Consider the following 23,816-nt stretch of genomic DNA (forward strand, 5'->3'; position numbering starts at 1 on the left):
CAAATTATTTCAGATAACCAACATTTAAACTCTTTCTCTGAAAATCTCTCCAAATGTATTACTCATGTATTACACTGTAATACTCCTGCCTTCTGAAGCAGAGGCTACCAATATAATTAAATATTTTCTTAATGACTCAGGTCAGCCCTGTGATCAGCCACTCTACTGCTGAGCATAGAGCTCCCTGTGCCTTATATAAGATGGCTCAGTCGTCTGAGCTTTTTATAGCTTCTCTGTCAACCCTCTCAGTGTCAGGCTGTCAGCTGTCGCTTCTACATGTTCTCCCAGTACTTATATCTAGCAGCTTCGTTTGTTGCTTCTAGCTCACAGTGAACTAAGAAGTCAGAAAACCAAACTTGTTAGAATTGTGGCTAAAATAAGAGCCAACAAGCTCTGGGAACAGCCGAAGGCTCTCTCCAACAAAGAATGAACACAAACTCCAGGACAGCTCCCTAGCTTCTCCAAGTTACCCATTATGCTTTCTTTTAGGTTCTTTGCTACGTTCCAAATGGCTGAGGTGGCAGAATTAGCGGCCTCCAGACAGGTGAGGTTTCACTAAATATATCAAACAGTCACTTGAGACAAACTGAACAATAAAGAAGACAGAGTCAACATTGACTAAATAAGAAGGCAAATCATGTAGGTCTGTCATGTAAGTGATAGTTGGTAGCACAGACAGTCTGATCTCTTGCCAGTCTATTTCCTCTCCCTGAGACAGAGGGCAGAGCTGGCCACGGCCCAGCTCCATGGCTGTTGCTCCCAGTGTCCACAAAGGGCTCTGAGCAGCTGGAACTGGAAACCACCAGAAACAGGCAGCGGTGGACAAGGAAGTGCTGGTGGAGGCAGCCCCACCTCCAGCAGCTGACACTGGGGGCTGGCCCTAGCTCAGGGCATCTGCCCACCCCACCTCTCTTCATTCACATCCCAGAGGGTGACAAGGAGCAGAGAGGCCTTGTGACATGAACCGGGGCTCTGGTATAACCTAGCAAGCTGGCGGTTGGGGAGAAGCCATCAATGGACAGGTCCTCCAGTGGACAGGTACCAAGAGCAATAGCAGCGCTCGGCACATGACTCACTTAAATGGAATTTCATGTGACAACAGTGACTGGCCCCTCCTGAGCACAACACCAACCTCCTGAAAATGCATGTCTCTATTTCTCTGAATGTGGTCTTTGGGCTGGCACCAAATTCTGAAAACAAGAAAAGTATTTAACCTCTCGCTGAATTTGCTGGATGAAATAATGTGTTTTTAAAAATTGTTTTTTTTTAAATCTCTTTTCTTTTGTAGGGTTTTGTTTGTTTTAAAATATTCTGATAGCAACATAAAAGCTCTAATTCTTAGGCCTGTTGCCTGTTTACCCAGAACTGTCACACAAAAAATTTTAAATAACTATAATAGAACAACAAAGCTATCCCAGAAATAGAAGAAAATTCCAAAAATTACCCTCCTTGCACTGAGCGTTTAACTTGCAAAGAAAGAAACAACAAATGTTCTAAAACTAAAAATAGAAACTCTGCAAAGAATCTCACTATTTCATAGTCCTTCTACTTTATGCCTGGCACATAGTAGGCCCATAACAAATATTTGTTGGCTGGCTGGCTGGATGGCTGAATAGATGCAGTACTACCAAGTGGGGCATCTGAAGTTGACGGGCCTTCCCTAGGACTCTGGCCAGCAGGACTAGTCCAAAACCATATTTGGGCCTGTTGAAGAAATATAATTAACTACTCAAAGTCTTCTCTACAATGAAATCTGAGTATCTTTTCTTTGAGCCTGAGCCTAGGGATTTTAAATTCTCTTGCCTACAGGTAAGTTCAGACCTGTCCATCAACTAGCTGATATTTATTGACCATTTACAGCGCATGGGCCATTGTGCCAGGAAACAGAGATGGAGGAGAGTGAGCACGACGGGAAGGCCCCATCCAACATTAAAACACGCTCACCAGAATCTATAATAGACCCACCACACAAGGTCCTCTGGTTTGTGATTACAGTGCGGTGGGGAGAGGATGATTTTTTCATTGAATGGTGCTGATGATTTTTTCATTTCATCCACTGGATGTCCAAGTGGAAAAAATGAATCTTGATCCCTACATTATACCAGACACAAAAATCAATTTCAGATAGATGACATCTAAATATAAAAGGTAAAAGACAACCTAACAATTGGGAGAAGATATTTGCAAACCATACATCTGATAAGGGGTTAATCTCCAAAATATATAAAGAACTCATGCATCTCAACAACAAAAAAACTAACAACCCAATTAAAAAATGGGCAAAAGACCTGAACAGACATTTCTCCACAGAAGATATACAGATGGCCAACAGACACATGAAAAGATGTTCAAAATCACTAACTATCAGGGAAATGCAAATCAAAACTACAATGAGATATCACCTCACGCCTGTCAGAATGGCTATAATTAACAAGACAGGAAACAATATGTGTTGGAGAGGATGTGGAGAAAAGGGAACTCTCATACACTGCTGGTGGGAGTGCAAACCGGTGCAGCCACTATGGAAAACAGTATGGAAATTCCTCAAAAAATCAAGGATAGAACTACCATATGATCCAGCTATTCCACAGCTGGGTATTTATCCAAAGAACTTGAAAACACCAATTTGCAAAGGTACATGCACCCCTGTGTTCATTGCAGCGTTATTCACAATAGCCAAGACTTGGAAGCAACCTAAGTGCCCATCAAGGGACGAATGGATAAAGAAGCTGTGGTATATATACACAATGGAATACTACTCAGCCATAAGAAACGATGAAATCCAGCCATTTGTGACAACATGGATGGACATTGAGGGTATAATGCAAAGTGAAATAAGTCAGAGGGAGAAGGTCAAATACCGTATGATTTCCTTCATTAAGTAGTAGATAATAACAACAATAAACAAACACATAGGGACAGAGAGTGGATTGGTGGTTACCAAAGGGGAAGGGGGGAGGGAGGAGGGTGAAAGGGATAATTCGGCACATGTGTGTGGTGATGGGTTGTAATTAGTATTTTGGTGGTGAACATGATGTAGTCCATGCAGAAATAGAAGTACAATGATGTACACCTGAAATTTTTACAATGTTATAAACCAATGCTACTGCAATAAACAAAAAATAAATAAATAAATAAATAAATAAATAAATAAATAAATAAATAAATATAAAAGGTAAAACAAGGAAGGATCCAAAAGATAACATAAGAGAACATCTTCATGACCTTGGAGCAGATGACTATTTCTTAAACAGGATGCAAAATGTACTAACTATAAAGGAAAACACTGATAAATTGGACAATATTAAGAATAAGAACTTCTGTTCATCAAAAGATACCATTAAGAGAATGAAAAAGTCAACTCACAAAGTGGGAGAAAATACTTCCAACATGTATTTCTGACAAAAGACTAATATCTAGGATATATAAAGTTTAGTATCCAGGATATATAAAAATCAGTGAGAAGAAGACAGACAACCCAACCTGAAATTTCCTTTGATTTTTTAGCGGACAGAAGAGTTGAACAAGCACTTCAAAAAGAGGATTCCCGAAGGGCCAATAAACATATGAAAAGGGGCCAGACTTCATTAGTCCTCATAAATGCAAATTAAAACCACAGTGCAATACCACCGTATACCTAACAGATGGTTAAAATGAAAAAGAAAATACCGAATGTTGGCGAGAATGTGAAACAACTGGAAACTTCGCGTATTGCAGTGGGAATGTAGGTCAGTATAACTACTTAGGAAAATCATATGAGAATATCTAGTGAAGTATAAGCCAGCAATTTCACCGCTATGAATATAACCCAACAGAAATGCAGACATACGTTCACCAAAACACACGGATAATAATGTTCCTAGCAGCTCAGTTCAGAATAGTCCCCAAATGGAAACCTCCCAAATGCCCATCAAAAGCAGAATGGATAAAAAACAATTGTTATGCATTCACACATGGAATACTATATAGCAAGTAAAACGAACTTCAATGGCATGCAGCCATTGGATGCATCTCACACACTTAATGTTGAACAGAAGAAACAGACATAAAAATTCTAAAAGAAGCAAAGTCAATCAGATTACCCTGGAGTGGAGTGGGAGGCTAATGATGATGGAAAGAGGGCATGGCAGGGACTCCTGTAGTGCTATTCCATTTCTTGATCTGGACGGTGGTTACATGGTGGGTTCAATTTGAGAACATTTATCAACCTGTACACTTAGGATTTGTGTACTTTCTATGCTATACTACAAGAAAAAGTGTTTAAAAAAATACTCTCATTCATGATCTCACCTCACATTTCCTGCTGTCCTTAGTCCCTCGACCATGTCAAGGTCCATCCTCCCTCAGGGTCTTAGCATTAACTGAGCCCACTGTGGGAAAGCTCATCTTCCTGGGTCTTTGCACAGCTGCTGTCATCTCTCATCACGAAGGTCCAGGTTCGAACGTGACAAACTTCCTCAGAGAGGCCCTTCCTGGTCCCACCCACCTGGCCACAGTCATTCCGTCTTTATGCCATTGCGTGTTTTATTTCTTTCATAGCATTTCTCAGGAGCTGAAACCATTTGGGTTTACTCGTGTGTTTGTTTTTAGAGCAGAGGGATTTTGCTTCTCTGGCTCACTGCTGTATCTCCTATCTCACTTAAAAGTGCACCTGGTACATTGACCCAACTGATTGGAAACTTATATCCATACAAGCACCTGCCTGCAAATGTTTATACCAGCTTTATTCATCATTGCCAAAAACGGGAAGCAACCAAGATGTCCTTCAATAGCCAAATGGCCAAACAAACTGTGACACATTTATGCAATGGAATATTATTCAGCTGTAAAAAGAAATGAGCTATCAAGTCACAAAAAGACATAGATGAATCTTAAATGCATATTGCTAGTAAAAGAAGCCAGTCTGAAAAGGTTACATACTATATGGTTCCATAGTTTCTAGAAAAGGCAGAACTATGGCAAGGGTAAAAAGATCAGTGGTTGTCAGGGGCTCGGCGGGAAGCGGGGAGGGTTGAACGAGTGAAGTACAGGAGATTCTTTAGGGTAATGAATTCTACATGATACTATAAGCGTGGATATGTGACACTATGCATTTGTCAAAATCCATAGAACTTGACAGCACAAAGAATAAACCTTATGTATGCAATTTTTTAAAAAGTCATTTAGGAGACTGCAGGATCCCAAGATGGAATGTAGAATGTGACAAAGCAATCTAACTATATTACAAATGTATGAAACAACCTCACTGAGGAGGTATGTGGAAAAGGTGTTGACCTAAGTCTAGAAATGAGTGGAGTCTGTAAGACTAAATGTAAAAGGAACTGCACAGAAGCACTGCACTCTAACTGATAAAGTTGTTTTCCACAGGGGTATGGGTTAACGATTCTGATACTGCTATACATGTATACTACAATTGAATGATTAAGTGAATGGATGGCAGGTGGTAGGAACCACAGGTTTTTGGCTACTGGAGTGAGAGTCTACAGATGGGCAAAGGAAGGAGGCTGCAATGAACAATGTGGTAATGGATTATAGTTGGAGACATCACCTTGAACTCAACGTTTCTCTTAATATAGATACTGGTGGTTACAGATAGAAATATTTCTAGATATGTGTATACACGCAGGTTAACATACACACATATATTTCCTAGCTCTGTCAGCTGAGAAACCCTAGAAACAATGACATCCCAGTAGCAACCAGCACACCAAGCCTCCATGTCTTGGTTTCTAACACCATTCTACAATAAAAGGAACCAAGGCTCCTTGGAGAAATGGCTGATTCTAGACCCAGGACAAGAAATAAACAAGATGAACCTGGAACATCTTGTAGTGCCAGAAAGTAAGGAAGTGTTAAACACATAAACACACACAGAGTGACGGGAGTATGTCAAATGGACAAAGGACCAATTGAAACAGCTCCCAATGGCCAAAGATGGAATAATTTGAGCAACAAAGTAAATACAGAAGAATTGAATTATAACCCAAAGTACATAATAAATATCACACAAGTCCATACTGATGTAACTAAATTATTGACTAAATAAACAAATGGGGAGAAGAGACAAATCTCTCACGCAGAAGAATTCCACATAAATTACGTAGAGTCACAAGGAGGTAGAACATAACTCTCCCTCCCTTAGGTATGGACTGCACATCGAGATTTCCTTCCAAAGGACACAGTTTGGAAAGAGGGAGCGGGATTAACTTTACAATGGATAAAGCTGACAGACACTACCTCAGTCAGGTGGTCAAGGCTATCATCAACAGTGATAAGTCATGTTGAGAGCATGCTCCTTGACAGGATGTGATGAGAAGGGCCTCTCTGTGGTCTTCCTCCCCAAAGCCCATAAACCCAACCTAATCACGAGAAAAACATCGACAAATCCCATTTGAGGGACATTCTACAAAATACACAAACAGAACTCCACACAATTGTCAAGATCATTCAAAACAAGGAGAGTCTAAGAAACCGTCATAGTCGAGAGGCGTCTAAGGAGACGTGACCACTAAACGTAATGTGGTCTCCTGGATGGAATTCTGGAACAAAAAAAGGACACTAGGTGAAAACTAAGGAATCTGAAGAAAGTGTGGATTTTAGTTAATAATGTATGAATACTGGCTCATTAATTGTAACAAACGTACCATGCTAGTTTACAATGTTACTAACGGGTGAAACTGGTTGAGAAGTATATGGGATCTCTACTATCTTTGTAATTTTCCTGTAAATCTAAAACCATCTAAAAAATAGTTTATTTGTTAAAAAAAAAAAGAAAAGAAAAGAAAGTGGACCAGGCAGAAGGTGGATGGAGGGTCTGGTGGATGGATATTGGAAGGAGGGACAGATGGATGGCACGATGCTGACGGATGGATGATAGACAGAGCGCCTCTGGAAAGCAGGGCAGTCCAGCACTGCTGAGGGCACTAAAGGCAAGGACTAAGCTGAGCCTCTGGGGCTGAGCAACATGGAGGGCGTAAGCCCTCTTGGCGGGGAGGAGAGACGAGCAACACAGCAGTGGGCTGAGAGGGGAGCAGAAGGTGACACAATGAGGATAAAGAGTATAGACAAGCTCTCTGTCAAATCTGGCCAAAGAGAGGAGGAGAGAGAGGGTGAGTTCTGCGTATGTGTGTTCTGGTCCTTTATTGAGGTGTAATTTACATACCATGAAACGCACAGATCTTAAGTGTACAGCTCTATAACTTTTTTGAAAGGAAGGAAAGGCTGAAGATGCAGAAGAAGCAAGTCCCTTCCTGAGCAGCCGGAAGGGATGGGCTGCTGAGAGAAGGTAAAGGATGACCCCATCTTCCTTCTAACTTTGCTTCTGTCTTGTGGATGGTGGCACCATCCTCACTGGAGATGGTCTTTCCACTCAAAAAGATAAAGACACCCTAATTTCCAAAAGCATTATCACTATTTTTTCTGAAAATGTAAAGAATCTACTGTGAGCAAACTTGTTGGCTTCTTTTTTCCCGTTAATTATTTGCGATTAAAAATAAAAACTGCCTGGCTACCTCAAAAAGAAGAGAAGGCAAAACACCACGAAAGCTGCTCTTAACATTGTAAAGCCTGTGACGGGCAAGAGATCATGTCACTGCAGAGGGGAGCCCTTTCCTTACTGGAACAAACAGAGTGGGTACTTCGCCCACCTGTTTTTAAACATAACTTTAGAGTTCTTCTCTGATAAAAGGAATACATATTCATCGTACAAAACAGATCAATAAAATACAAATTACACATAATGACACTAAAGAAGCACTATTAATATTTATTATGTATCTTTGCAGTCTTGTTTCTAAGCACATATAATAGATATCCTATGGAAAAGATTTTTATCCAGAATGCATTTTATCTGTTATTACTTAACTCAAATGTGATATAGCTCATGTTCCAAGTTGGTAATTCTCTTGAAGCAACCCAAGTAGATTTTTCATTCTGAGGTACTGACTACATTATTCTATATTCATAAAACCTGGTGTGTGCGTGACCAAAATTTTCAAAGCCTAGCCTAAACCCCACCAAAAAAAAAAAAACTGAAATAAAAAAACTCCAAAAGCCTCTGATCTCTTTTTGCTCAAAGAATGTACCTTTAATTTGAATATATGTATTAACAAAGTAGAATTAATTATGGCAAAAAGATTATAGATGTTGCTAATGGTGCTTTCATAAATATCCTAGGCTTTCCTTGGGATGATTTTTAACATTATTAATCTTGAAAACATCCCTGAGAGGGCTGTATCATTTAAATGGGAAAATTAAAGGCAGCCAAGGATGACAACTCATAACCACTCGGTGAATGAATGCAGGTCCGGGGGCTGCCTCATTCAATCCAGCAGACCAAGCCCACTCCTACCCCAGGGAGAAGGGAGGGTCTGTCTTATAATGCAAGGCATGAAGGATGTAAAAAGAACACGTGGTCACAACCAATAGGGATCTCTGAAAGGAGACAATCTATTTCCTACCACCAGTAAGAAGCCCTATCTAGGAACTTTTCAGTTTGTTTTCATTTTGTAAAGCGGGGCCAGAGGGAGAAAGATGGGAGCCTGAATTCCTCGAGAAGGTGAGGTTCTGGCCCACACCCAATTTCCCGGCTCAGAGTGCACAGCCTTGCACCTGCGGAGGAGAGGGGGTGGGGTGCGGCGGTGGGGGTCAGTGTCTTAGTCATAAGGCTGGCTTGAGACTGAATTTCATGTTACTAAATGTTTTATACATTCTCTGCATCTTCTTCTTTGCCCTCCTTCACAATTTTAAATTGTTTCATGCAAGTCAATTTATAGTAAGGTGTCAATGATAAATAAACTAGGTCCTCATTTTCTTCTTCTTTAGAGTCATGAGTTAACTCAACCTCCGGAGCTATCACTTATTAAACGCAGCCCACTCTCTCTCCAAAGTTTAACATAAGACTATCCCAGAGGTCTGAGACACGACAGGCAGCTAAATGCTTTTAAAGCCTCAGGCTAGGTTAGGTGATGGTCTGTCTGTTTACCTAGATGCTTCTGGCATAAAGATTACTAAATGCTGAACCATCTGGGGTTTGACGAAGAAATGGAATATTTTTGCTTAACAAAAGGCACTTGTCTACCAGAGATGGTACGTGTTATTTCTTCAGTTGTAATGTTTGTAGGGTGTTTTCATTCGAGCAAGCATAATCATGTTTTAGCACCAAATCAATGACTCATTTTCTTTTGACTTGTCAGAGAGCTGCCACGCCCCATCACACACAGGAGAAAAACCGGTTGACTAATTAGGATTGTTATGGAGAGGATTTGCTTCCAAGAACTAAGCAGAAAAGCCATCTTTACCAATCTGAAAACACAACACCTTACCTACTTGGCTTGAAACAGACTTGATTCAGTTAATATTTGCAGAAACAAATGAAGCAGGTATGTCAGTTGTACGACTGACATACAAAATATAAAAGATATTAACAGATGAGCAACTACAGCAGCTCTGGATAAAAACATCCTTTAGCAGAAGCATAAGAAGTTGCTAAGGGTTTTTCATATTTTATTTATAAGAAGCAACATTTCTTTACTTCTATCACGTCAACGGTACTATCTGGTACTTTCAAATATGTAGGATGAATTAGCCACTCTGTATGCTATGGCTTATTTAAAGTGAGTTTCTAACTTTTAACCTCAAAATTTCATTTAAGTGGGTAGATGGAGAGTAAGTGCTCCAATACTAACTACTTGTGCAAATCAAAGAAATAAGTGGCACATTTGCTGTGATATACACACTTGAGAACTAATGGATTTGAATTTTTGTAAAGAAATAGCTGAATCCTGTAAAGGTTCATCCAAGAAATAATGGAAAAAACTGTAATGGAATCCTGTAAATTGTTCAACTAAGATGAAACATATTTGAAAATGTATTAAGCAGAAAAGCCTTGCCCGGTGTATGGATCAAACATGTTAGAACACATGGAAATGATCTAGGGGAGGGACGTGAAACTGACTGTTTCCAAGTCGGAGTTTCCTCCTCTTCTTACTGGCAATTTAAATTTGGGCATCTGAGCCTCAGTTTTCTCCTTGTAAAAATGAGATAACTGCTTACATCACAGAGCTTTTGGGTGGATTGAATGGGATTATCTAATGGATCTCTTTATGGATTCTATCATCATACAAAATAAACAAATATTATAAAGAGCAATAAATTCTGCTTTCTACTTCTGACTAGAACAGTCCATGAAAAATCTTAATTTCTTTTTTCTGTCCTGTCATGTTAGTTCTAAAACTAACTATAAAGTGACATTCTGGGAATAATTCCTCAGGGAAAATTAATTTGCTTAATCCAAATTTATTCAGCCTCTTATTTAGGCTAATTTGTACCCTTCACCTTTTTAAAATTTTATTTCCTAAAGCTGCTGCAATTTTCCTTCTCAGATGCTCGTTTTATATCTCAAAACAAACCTGCCTCAAGTTAAATAAATACCAGCATTAGTTAATTATGAGCTGCCAAGATAAAGGATGCAAAATAAGAAAAGGAAAGGCCCCCCAACAATTATATGCCTAAAATGTTTAAATCAAATATGCCAGCTCTTCTTAAAGGTTAACCCAATTAAATGCAAAAAAAAAAAAAAGCAGATACAGTAGCTATGAATATCTGTACTGTCAAATTTCAAATTTAACTTGGAAGCCAACAGTGGGGAGGACGTGCTGGAGGGTGTAAGGAGGATTTAAAAAAAAAGTTTACCAGAGGGGAAGGGGGTGGGGGGAGGGGGAAAGTGGTAAAGGGGCACATGTGTTTGGTGGTGGATAGAAACTAGACTATTGGTGGTGAATGAACACGACGCAGTCTACACAGAAACTGAAATATAATAATGTACACCTGAAATTTACACAATGTTATAAGCCAACATGACCTCAATAAAATAATTTTTTACAAAAAGGTCTTCTCCGTCGGATCCTTACATTCCCACCAAATCACATCGCACAAGAGATGATGCCAAGGAGAGGATGGATACACTCCCACTTTAGCTACAGGAAATTAGCTATGTAAATCAGATGATCTGTTGGTGAACTAGTCTAATTCTAGTCTCAGGTTTGCGTTGAGAGGGAAAGACCCTTCTATTAGCGCTTTCAATGTCACCCTCTCTTGAAGAATCTCACTTTCTCCAGTGCACGGCCAGCTTTATCATAGGATCTCTAAAGGCTGGAGCTTGAAAGCCCTATGCCTCCCTCATTTTTTTCAGATGAGGGAAGAAACCCCAAAAACGAAAGTCTCTGTCTCTAGTGAATACGACTTGCCAAGGTCACGTAGCTGGTTAAGCAGCCGCCGGCTAGAACAGTTTCTCAGGCCAGGGCCCTCCGCACAACATCCTACTGGAAGCAATGCACAGGTTTTGATTTCGTAGATTTCATAGCTGCCAACAAGGTCCCACCGCCTGCAAATCATGCAGCCTGTCCTGGTTTTATTAATTCCCAAAGTGCAGCTGTTAAGAGATTACTTTCTCTTACTAAGACCTTACTTCCTACTAAAAGAAAAGATAATTCAAGGGTTTTTAGTCATTTACATTATAAAGTCAATGAATGTATCATAGCCTTTCCCGAAAACAGGCTTTGAGTAATGCAAGAGATATACCAACACTCCGTAGTAATCAATGTATTGAATACACTAACACAACTGTGAACAGGAGACAGTCTTGGCCTCAAAGGCTTTCAATCCTATGGACACTTCCATTCTTCTAGAATGGAAAGGGCTCCTTTACTTTTCTACTTTGTCTCTTACACAGTTTAAAAGGACGAAGTCTTCTTGTTCCCCTTTTCTTATCTATGTAAATGCCTACTGAATGAATGAATGAATGAACATTCCTGCCCTCCACAGTTCCTTCCACAGCTTTCAAAAAGGATTCTTTCAAAAAGGAAAAACTCTTCTTTGATCATTTTTTCCTCAACCATAAAGTGATGCTTTAGAAACTTGTCTACAGTCTGGTCTCTTCTTTTTTCTAAATTTTTACACAGTGGAACAGATTTCCAGACTGCCAGTGCTGACTAAGTGCTGGTGCGAATTTATTGGCCCAGACTTTTAAGCAGAGGCAGTAATCCTGGCTTTCATTCCTTGTTCTATCAAGACTTGTGTGAGCCTGTTGCTCTACATCTTATCTGCTGATGAAAAAGCACTCACCACGTCCTAGCCCAGCACACATTTTCACTCCCAAAGAAATGAACAATTACTATGCAAATAAAATAGGATTCCTGTACATACTAAAAATTAAAATGACAGAGAAGAATAGCAGTCACCTCTGATGACTTCCTTTGAAGATTTTCATCACCGGTGCCTCTCTGCTTTATTCCATGACAACTTCCTTTTAGTTCACAGATTCAAAGGACTACAAAGGTAGAATTCATAGCCATGAAAAAAAACCAAAACTTCAAGTCACGGATGCAAGAGCAGGTTTTAATACAGGCAGAGCCAAATTACATCAGTGCAGTTAATCTGGGGTGTGTGTTTCTGAAAGCAGAGTACAAGGAGATGCTGCCAACTGCCCTTCAGGGCCAGAATCTGTCTCACTCGCTCCACAGCCAGGTACGGGACACCTGAGTGAGGCCAGGAGCCCGAGAGGCGCTGGGGCTGCAGAGATCACAGATTCTGCCCTCTGGAAGCTGCAGCAAGGGTGGGAGACAGGACTACAGACAGGGTGCCAAGAACGGGGTAAGCACAAGCCAGGAAAGACCTGTCGGCCAGCCTACAGGTGACTCCTGTGTCTGAGAGGCTTCCTGGAGGAGGTACCACAAGGTGAGACTGAAGAACAGGGAGACAGGTGGGCGAGGGAGGGAGAGATGATCTGGCAGAGGGAGAAGTAAGAAGAATGGGTTCCTGCCCGCCCTGCATTAGGATCTCCGTTGATAACTGAAGCAGCAGGGATGGGGGGCAGTGATAAGAGATAAGACTAGAAAGGCGGGCAGGGCAAGCCCCTGAGCCTTGTTTCGGGCTAAAATGCTCATGCTTCATCCTGAAGGCTGGGGGAATACCAAGACCCGGTCTGGATTTTAGAATCACTCGGGCAGTGTGGAGGTGGCTCTGAAGCACTGTGGTGGGGGAGATCTGGAGGGGAGGGCTCAGAGGAGCCCAGCCCAGGAACCAGAGACAGGGGTCCACTCCTGACTCTGCCACTTGACAGTGAAGTGGCCTCAGACCAGGGCCTGTCGCTCAAGCTCTCTGTACCTCACTTTCTTCACCTACTTGCCGAGTTAATTAATCCCCGCAAAGATTAAATGAGAGCTCAAGAAGGACGGAGTATGCAGTAAGAACTTAATAAATGTGGCTGCCAGGAGCAATGGTAGCATCGTGGCTACCTGACTTTGGAGTCAGCATGACCTTGGACAAGGACAAGGACAAGTAACAACTCCTCTGATCTCAGTTTCTTCTTCTATAACACGAAGAAATGAAGATAATACCACCCACCTCATAAAGGTATTGTGAGGACTGAGTGTAGGAGATAAAATGTATAAACCACCTAGCCCTCACCTGGGAGCTCTGTTAGTGACAGAGGTCATAGTAATAACAGCAGCAAGAGTCGAGGCTGGTAGTAGTCACAGGAGCACTAGTACTAGGAGTGGGAGTAATGTGAGGGAAAGGAGACTAAAGTGTCTGTTGCTACAATACAGGTGAGAAATTATAAGGCACTGGACTAGAGCAGAGGCGGTGAGAAGTAAAGTAATAGGATTCCAGAGCTATAAGGAGCAAGCATCAACAAGACTTCGTGACTACTGGGTGTGACCAGCCAGGGAGAGGCAAGAGAGAAGGTGCTAGCGTAATCTTCGGCGGGGACATCTGTGGAGAGCTTCGTCTGCCATTCAGGGAGGGACTGAGGAAGAGGAGTAGGTTTGCAGAGGAAGATAAGAAACTCATTTTCAGACCAGTTGAATATGAGGTTGCCATGGGGCATCTACGTGGAGTTGTCCATTTCAAAACTCTCTGAATGTGTCTGATGCTCAGAAAACAGATCTGGGCTAAAAATATAGATTGCAGAATTGTCAGCATATGGATAGCAACTGAAGGCACGTGGATATTCCTATCACCCAGACGGACCATGCAGGAGTGAAAAAAACCAAAAGACAGAGCAGGAGCCCAAAGGCAGACCCTGTGTACCATCAGCACTGAAGAGGTGGGCAGAGAAAGAAAATCCAGGAGGGAGGCTGGGAGAGCAGAGAACAGGATGAGAACCGGAGAGAGGACCGCCTCAGAAGCCAAAGGCTTCCCAAGGAAATGGTGAAGGGCATCTAATACCGCATAAGGCCAAGCAAAATAAAGACCCAACAAATCCACTGGATTGAGAAACAACAAGGTCCTCAGGGAAGCCCTGGTGGAGCGGACATCACACTGTGGTGGACAGTGTGTGAGATGGGTCGAGAACGTTCTGGAGAAATAGACTATGAGGGAAGGAGAAAGAGTGGCAACCAGAGGGGATACAGGATTAAGAAACGGAAGCGTTTTTGTGGTAGGGGATTGTTGTTAAGAGAAGAGAAAGACTTCAACTCGTGTATATGTGGGGTACAGGGGACAGGTTGAAAACGCAGCCAAGACAGGAGGGGAATTAAGGGAAGAAGTGCCTGGAAGGTGGCCTGAATAGGAGGAGGCTGCAAGGACACTCGCTGAGGGGGGAGGGGAGATAACAGACAAGGTGCCTTAAACAGACAAGTGAAAGTTTGAAATAGGGAGGTGCAGGAAACAAGAGACAGAGAGTGAACTAGAAAATGAAATCACGACCACAGTGCACGTGCCACATGGAAAACAAAACATTTCAAACTTCATTCTTCCCTCCATCTAGAAAGAGACGCTCCTGGAGGAGAGCTGGGAGCTAGGCAAGGCATGCCACATGGAGCCAGGTTGTTTCAAACGTGGGAGAAAAACAGAAGACACCGTGGGCTGGCCCTATGGCATAATGGTTAAAGTTCAGAACGTTCTGCTTCGGCAGTCCAGGTACACAGGTTCAGATCCCAGGCGCGGACCTACACCACTTGTCAGCCATCCTGTGGCAGTGACCCACATACAAAATAGAGGAAGACTGGCACAGATGTTAGCTCAGGGTGAATCTCTGAATCTTCCTCAAGCAAAAAAAAAAGAGGAAGATTGGCAACAGATGTTAGCTCAGGGCGAGTCTTCCTCAGTAAAAACAAAAAAAAAACAAAAAAAAAACAGAAGACATGGGAAGCAAACTCATGTCAGAGATGATAGAGGCAGAACTAGTGTGTCAGCAGGCACAAAAGAAAAAAAAGAGAGGACAGGAGACTCAGAGAAGATTAAATCTTCTAAAGAAGTCCCTCACTCTAAGCTTAAAAATCGATTAGCTGCCACTACTATCTTCAAATTCCTGTTTGGAGCAAATAAGTCAATGAAGGTGGGTGTATTTTTCAACAATGTTGAAATAAAATAGTAATGATGCAAGAGTATGACATGGATTATTGTAACAAAACTATAGATCAATTTTTTTCCTAGCCATGACTATAATAAAGAAACACCACCAACTAATTCCATCTAAAACACAGATGACTTTTAAAAGGTTTTCTGAAGATTGACCCATTTTTCATCCATTCAAACAAATGCTTAGTGGGTGAAGAACTGTGCTCTACTACGACATACACAAAGAAAAGTAAGACAGTCTTGCATTCAAATTGTTGAAGATTAACTTCACTACACATATATGAAAATCCACAGGAAGTTCCTGAATAAGGAAGGCACTAGGAAAAAGGGGAATGATAGAGAGAATATTTACCCTTGTTCAAGTTCAAACACACAGCAACATCTCTGACCTCAAAGTACCCACACATCCTTCTCCAAATTCTACCACCAAATAGATGTGAATACCTTGTTTTCTTCCCTCTCCTGTCCTCTCCCCACATCGTGGAGAATGACCACCAGTTAGTGGCTGGTTATGGTTCAAATTACAACGCTGTTGAACAATATCCATACCTACTGTGTACCACCTACCACTTTCTGTGTCTTACCCATTCGGCCCTGGTAACAACCTTGCAAAGAGGTCCGGAGGATACCCTTAAACACAGGGAGAAAGGCAGGCTCAGAGAGGTTAAGGAAATTGCCTAACCTCCAACTACTGCTAAATGCTGGGGCCGCGATCTGACTTCAGCTTCTTCTGGCCTCACAGTCTTTCTTCTTTACCCACTGTCCCCCTACCAAATTTCCCTACCTCTTGTTCCAAAGGGAAATGTGTTGAGTACAGTTTTCTTTTCTTCCTTTGGCAATTTAGAATTCTTTTATTCATAGACTTTTTTTTTTTTTAAGATTTTATTTATTTATTTTTTCCCCCCAAAGCCCCAGTAGATAGTTGCATGTCATAGCCGCACATCTTTCTAGTTGCCGCATGTGGGACGCGGCCTCAGCATGGCCAGAGAAGCCGTGGGTCGGCGCGCGCCCGGGATCCAAATCCCGGGCCGCCAGCAGCGGAGCGCGCGCACTTAACCGCTAAGCCACGGGCCGGCCCCTCATAGACTTTTAACATGTTTAATTTACCCCTTAATATTTTACAGATTGAGTTGACGGAGATTTAAAAAAATAAAGAGCAGTTTTATTCAAAAGCCTATTCATGCTCAAATTCCTAAACAAATGGGGATTCACCGCATAATCCACAAACTGAGTTCTAAGCAGTAGTTTCTACCTTCCAGGCAAGATACTAACAAAGTAGGTACACGGGGTCATTTGATGCTGCAGAGGGAGAGTCTATAGACAAAGCAAGGACCTGAACTTAAAACAAGAGGCCTGATCCAGGTACAAGAACAAACCCACTGGTTTTGTTACATGGGGGCTCATAGAGGGTGCCAGGCTCTGTCCCTTGTCGGGAAGCAGTACAGTGCAGTGGTTAAGGTGCATCTGACCTCCTGGACACAGCCCTGCTCTGCCACGGCCCACCTGAGGGCCCTGGGGCAACTTCTTGACTTCTCTGTACCTCAGTTTCCACATCCACAAAATGGGAATATCAGAGGTTGTTACTAGGATTACACGAACCGTGCCTGATACATAGAAAGCACTAGATACGTGTCAGCTAATTCTATTACATATGTTTAGGCTTTTCCCTTTCTGGAACAGCATTTTTTTAATTGATATATAATTAACATACAACATTATGATAGTTTCAGGTGTACAACATAATGATTCGGTATTTGTATATATTGTGAAATGACCACCAAAATAAGTCTAATTAACATCCATCACCATACATAGTTACTGAATTTTTTTCTTGTGATGAGAACTTTTAAGATTCACTCTCTTAGCAACGTTCAAATACACTATTATCACCTGTAGTCACCATGCTGTACATTACACCCCTGGGACTTACTTATCTTATAACTGGGAAGTTTGTACCTTTGGACCCCCTTCATCCATTTCGTCCACCCCTCCACCTCCCACCTCTGGCAACCACCAATCTGTTTTCTGTATCTATGAGCCTGGTTGTTTTTTTTTAGATTCCACATGTAAGTGAGATCATACAGTATTTGTCTTTGACATATTTCAGGGAGCAGTATTTTTTAAATTGCAGGTCATAATCCAAAATGTGTTATAAAATCAACTTAGAAGGTCACAACCAGCAATTTTGGAATATGAAATAGAACAGAATATTGTATTTAAACTTTAATAAAGTCATATTTTATATTACCTTGGTAATTTTTTCTTTCGCATACCTAGTAATGTTAAGTGGTGCTATGTGAATCTCTGTTTTCAAATATCTACATGTCTGTGTAGGTATCAGGCAGCAGTCTCAAGGGTATTTCTTTCCAGGGTCACCATCAAAAAATTTTTTAAAATACTGATGTACAGAATGAGGACGATAGGGAGTCAGGAAACATGAAAATGTATAATATGCCAGAAACCACTTTTTAAAATGCAGATAGCTGCAGCAAAGGGAAAGCCCTCCTAAATGGACATTCAGGATAACCAGGAAACACCACTGGTGCACAAGTCTGTTTATGGCCAGGCTGCTATGGGCGTTTCAATAACTTGAGGTTAACAACAGGCTTTTCTTTCCAAAGCAAATCAAATTGCAAAACTGAAAGTACAGATGTTATCTTGATGCCGGGAAAGATGGTAAAAATTGATATGACATATCCAGTAAATCATCTTGCAATACTTGTCAAAGTTGACACTATGCCAGATTTCAAATGCTCTTAAAACTGTCAGGGTTTGGAAGAGATATGAAAATGTCTTAACAGAAAATTTTAAATGTGGATGTAGATGGAACTAACAGCTCCATTATAACCAAATTCCTAGCTGAAAATTTAACTACCTGTACAAGAAGATGAATGGAAAATAACTATAAACCCAACTAATCATTTTAGAAGCTATAAAAACATTTATCTGTGTATCCAAAAGGCTGTATGACGTGGTGTTTAAGGATACTAGTCTTAGACTAAGAGGAACCACAGGCCTGGGCCCCACTCCTGCCACACCCGTCTTCCTGCAGAGATCCTGGGACAAAGCGGATCCACCCATCCAGAACCGGCCCCCCTCCGTCTGGTTTCAGGCTATGCTCCAGGTCCCCAGAATTCTGTGATCAAATACCAAGCCGCTTCCAGAGTATGAACAGGCTCCTCCCAGATCTGTCCTCCCACTGGTCTGAGCCAGAGGCATGATTAAAGGGTGGCAGAGAGTGTGGACACAGATTGGACATGCAAGTGGACACACTGCCCTTCACCAGATGGGGCTGTACCACACACGAGTGGGGAGCGAAGGGAAGCAGGCCCTGGGCCAGGGGAAGATTCTCCCAACAGAAATCCAGCTCTGAGCCCTGGGAAGTCTGACAATTCAAAATTCAAACCTAGCCTCCCAGGCCATTGTGAAGAGATCGTTGCCAAGGTAAGTGGGTAGAATAAATTTTATAGAAATGCTCGTTAGCTAAATTCATTATTTTTAAATATTTAGACATATGCTGTGAGGGCCTCCATCTGTTCTGTTGCATGAGACTCGGCAAAGCTAAAGGCAGGCCTGGTGGTTAGAACGTGCAGAGAGCCACATTCCCTGGGTTTATACCCCTTCCCCCCACCCTGCCATTCACCAGCTATATGAACCTGAGAAAGCCTCTTAATCTCTCTGGGTCTCAGTTTCAACATCTGTAAAACAGAGATAATAACAGCACCCTCTTCATAGGGTTGTTGTAGAGAAAAATGAATTCGTGCACACACAGTTTCTAGAACAGCACATGGTATATAGTAAGTACTCCACAAGCGCTGTCTTCATCTTATTCTCCCTGCAAAACTGATTGGTCACAGCAAATTTCTAGATAAGACCACAGTCGGGAGGTTATTCTGTGAATTTCTTTCCACTCCTTTCTAATTTTAAATATCATGCTTCAGGGCCGGCCCGTGGCTTAGCGGTTAAGTGCACGCGCTCCGCTGCTGGCGGCCCGGGTTCGGAGCCCCGGCGCGCAAAAATAAATAAATAAATAAATAAATATCATGCATCAGGCCACTCCAAAAGATCACTTTCTATTCCGAAAAGGACTGGTCAACCAAATGCTGACCTGCCTGACACAAGTGCTGAAATTAAATACATTGCTCATCTTCTCTCCTAACTTGGCAGATAGCTCCGGACTCCGGCTGGTTTGGAGTCTGGCAAACCAGCTTTCTGTGTCAATTTCACGCAACAAACATTTGCAAACATTATCAATTTTAAGTGAATAAAGGACATTTCCTAACCTTTATATTCATGAGTTTCAGACCCATAAGCCAGGGTGGGTCCTTCTCGATTTACAAACGAGAGGCTGAAATACTTGAAGCTATCAGACCAGAGAACCCAAGCTAAAAATAGAGCCTACCAGTGGAGAAATACAGGGAAGAAGACAATCCTTTATATGGCTACTTGTTTGTAGACATGCTTTTTATTATTACGTGGTGTACCATCAGCCTAGCAATTACAAACTTCCAACAACCTTGTCCATGATTTATATTTCTTCAACCTAAAATGACAGAACAGACAACTTGAAGAGAAATACTTGCCACATTTTAACGACAGGCGGGCAGCCTATAGCATCTTGTATCATTTCACCATAAAACCTTTCTTCCAAATCTCTAATTATAGCTGTTGCTATACATTAGAAATTCTAAAATGAGAGAAGTACAAGGGAAAGATTCAAGCTCATGTTTACTGTTTAAAAGATGTACCTAATCTACATGTTCAATACAGAGAGGATTCAGCCTTCCCTTTTTCCCCCAAGTATTCTGAACAATTTTTAAAATATGTGATTTGCCAACTTGCTGAGGGGCTGGATCTTTTCTAGTTTCTCAAGCTACATCTAATTAGTCTTCCAGAAAAGGAGCATTCCTAAAGCATTGTTAATTTCAACAATAGTTTTTCTATTAACTCAAATCTTCTCCAAATGCAAAATGGAGTATAAAGGTCAGTATGAAATAAACAAAAATTAATTGGCTTCTACAGAGGCAAGACTAAACACAGCCATCCATCCAACAGTAATCCCATCTAAATCAAATACATTGCTTCTTTAACGAGTTTCACCAACTTTCTATTAAAAAAATCCCATGAACACTTCCTATTTTGGCCAGTTTTTATTTATGCAATTAAAATGGCTTTTTATAAGGGCTGGAGAAACAATATATTTTTACAAGGCCATTAGTCACATAGTCAAGCTTCATTGTATCATAATCATTCATCCGTAGCCCATAATGAACATGCTCTTGCCTTGCGAGATGAGAATGTTAAGGAAAACATGTATTCATAATAGGCCATAAAACGTGTGAAATACAGAACACCCCAAGCCAGTGAGTTCATCTGGCTTTCATTTTTGCTGAAGAGCGCAACAGTTGTATGGATACAACCTAGCTTCGACTTAGAAGCCATGTTCTTAATTATTAATCCTCTTCAGTCTTCCACCCTTTCCAAACTCCACTCCGTTAAGAGAAATAGAATAGTTCATTTAGAATTACTGTTATTAAAGACTCTCATAAGTGATATGTTGGCTTCGGTCATTTTTCTAGCATACATTTGTTACAGCTTATTCTAAATATTGCTCCTTACATCAAATGTACACACGTCAGTCAGACTTGTGTACAACCTTAGCCCCTGAACTGTGGGAAGTCACAGTGTCGTGGCGGAGGGAGAGCTGGTGGATTCCGGGCATCCCGCACACCACCCGCGCTACCTTCCTTCTTCCTTCCACCCCGGCACCCTTGGAGGTTGCCCAAGGTTCTCTTCTGCGCCCATCAAAGGGAGTAACTGAGGCTGGGCAGGAAAAAAGCAAGCTGCTTCAACAAAGCCCCACGCGTGCAGCTTTGGTAAATGCAAGGACGAATGATGGGGGCACGCGTCGGGGCTGGCTGGAAAGGGGAAAGCGTTCATCTCATGATATTGATGTAGAATCTCAGGAACCGAGGGGGCCTCTGAGATTCCTAGAACCTCTCCTCTCTGTTAAGCAGCTTTCAGGTCCCTTCCCTGCTCCCTCGCCACAAAAATCGGGGCTGCCAGGAGCCCAGCAGTGAGTGCTGTTCTCGTCGGGTTAAGCGCAGCTGGCTGAGCCCCTCCGGGCCCCGCTTGGTGTAGCTGCAGCTGGAGCCTAGAGGCGCCCGGGGCTTCGAGAAAAGCACTGCGCGTAGAAAGACCTAACTCTCCCCAGGGCCATCAAGGGGACCCGCCGCTCTCCGGGCACCCGGCAGGGGAACCCAGGCAGGGGCGTCCCAATCTCTGCGCCCCGGCGCCAGAGAGCACCGTGGAGAGAGAACGCGCCGCGCCTCGCTCCCAGCGCTGAGTCCCCAGGAGTCAGGGTGGTGCGCACCCGGGAGCTGGAACCCTGGAGAATTCCGGTGTGGGCACAGAGCCGCGAAGGGTGCCCCCGACCCACCCGCCCCGCGCCAGGTACCTCGCAGCCGTATAGCTGACCCAGCTGCTCCACGATCCATTCCTCCAGCACCAGCCGCTTCCGAAGCTCCTTACGATCGTATTTCACTGTCACTTTTCCCTGCTGGTGGCGCCGCTGCTGCTGCGGCTGCGGCTGCGGCAGAACCTGCCCGGCAGCGGCCGCCGTGGCCACGGGCGCCGAGTCCTCCCGGGAGGAGCCTGAGCCGCTGCTCGAACCCGGGCTGCCGCCGGCGCCGCCCCGGGGGCTCTGGAAGAAAACCCGCGCGCCGCCGCCGCCGGCCCCACCGGCCGCCTCGCTGCTGCCCGTCGCCACCGACATGTCCCCGCGCGCGCCGGAGCCCGATGCGGCCCGGAGGAGGGGCGGGCGGAGCGCGCCCGGCGCCGCTACCACCTCGGGCCCGGCAGCGGCATGCGACGGGCTCCGGCACCTGCTCCGCGCGCCGCGCACGCCCGGCCGCCCGCCTGTTGGGGAGGTCGGGAGGAGCCGCCGCGACACCGAAGAGGGCGGGCCGGGGAGGGCGGGGAGAAGGGAGGGGCGGGGACCACAGCCTTACGGACGCAGCGGAGGACCCTCTCGCTCCTGCCCAAGAGAGGCGGGTCTGGCGCCTGGCAGGCAGGCGGCCCCGGGCGTGGGAGTTGCGCGCGGAGGCAGGAATGTGTGCGCGTACACACGCGCGGTTGCCAGCGTGCATACACCAGAGAGGACTGGCGTGGGTCTGGTGCCAGGGGTGGTCCTCTGCGCCGGCGACCGTGTCCTCTCCTCCGGAGACGGGGAATCGCGTTTCCTCTCGCAGTCCCGAAGCGCACTGAACCCGCCGCCTCCCGCGGCCACGGCTCGGCGACGCTAGGGACAGGGGACCGCCGGGAAGGGGACGGGGAGGGACCACTCCGCAGGTTCCTCACGAAGGTTTTCCTCGCCCTACAGTCTCCTCGGATAGCGAGGAAGTGTCTGCTCCCCACCCGGCACCACCCCACCGCTCCAGAACCACGTTTCTATTCATGCCACTTCCTCTCTCGGATTGTGAGAGAAATTGATGAGACGATGTTTGCGCAATCAGGCAATCACCGCGCCTGAGAAATTCTCTTCAGACCAGTTTTCCTCTCCTTACAAAGTGTCTGTTTATTCATAGGCAGAGCATTAAGATATCTTTGTATCTAAAGGGTAGAACGCTTGATCATCGCTGGGCTAAAGGGCTGGGGACATCCAGACAGCAAACATTTCTCTAAGAGGGTCGGTGCCTGTTTACTGGTCTTCTATTTCTAGTACAGCATTCCCTGCCTAGCCCGCTTTCCTCTCTCAATAACGTTTCCAAACAACCTCTTTTTACCGGGAAAACGACTGCATTGACTGACCCTAGTTTAAAAATATCATGCAGCCAAGAAGAATTACAAATGAATGCGCTTATTATTTAGGGCAAAGAGATGGAGAAGGCAGTTACACACGGAAAACTGCGTGTGTATGTGTATAAAATTATAGAGAGACATTAATATATTTCTGTTGTACATAATGTATTTCTGTTCAGGCAACTGAAAGAAACCACAAAGATGCTCAAACACAGTTAGCTTTTATGAACTTTTTTTTAAAAAGCTGGTAAAGGTTACTGGCAGCTACTCAAAGAAGTTTCTCAGAGATGAAGTAGATAATCAAGTCAATTTCCTCTGAATACTTTCTACGGTGGAGAGGATTCTGGGTGGGATTCTAGACCCACAGCTATAAAGACAGGGAAAATAAATGAAGTACTCAGTAGCTGTCTCCTGGCTCTTCCGGCTCTGCAAATCAACCGGTGCCCAAGTCTGCTCCACCCAGATTTATGGTTGGCTTTGTTCCTTCATTTGGGGTTTTCCAGCAACTGAGGAGGGATTTTCCCAAAGTGTTGCATGCCTGAAGCCCGTCGTCAGGACAGGTTTGGCCTTGAAGTGGGAAAGGAAAGGATCTAGTGGGGATTGTGCGAAATAGGGTGGCTGGTGTGGGCCTTGGACCTCTGTCGTAATAAGAA

The 23,816-nt window shown here is 43.5% G+C and overlaps 1 protein-coding gene across 2 annotated transcripts in view; it reads right to left on the bottom strand.

Annotated features, from left to right (window-relative positions):
- The window catches only part of PPP1R14C (protein phosphatase 1 regulatory inhibitor subunit 14C), an 86,407-nt gene extending 64,195 nt beyond the window's left edge, over positions 1-22,212 (bottom strand). For both annotated transcript variants that reach the window (XM_058534158.1, XM_058534157.1), the window contains exon 1: positions 21,821-22,212. In XM_058534158.1, coding sequence (XP_058390141.1) covers positions 21,821-22,138 — 318 coding nt within the window. In that variant the 5' untranslated portion in view covers positions 22,139-22,212. The remainder of the gene's footprint in view (positions 1-21,820) is intronic.
- Positions 22,213-23,816: the final 1,604 nt, after the last annotated feature.

This window comes from Diceros bicornis, chromosome 39 (genome assembly GCF_020826845.1).
Source record: "Diceros bicornis minor isolate mBicDic1 chromosome 39, mDicBic1.mat.cur, whole genome shotgun sequence".
Taxonomy (NCBI): Eukaryota; Metazoa; Chordata; class Mammalia; order Perissodactyla; family Rhinocerotidae; genus Diceros; species Diceros bicornis.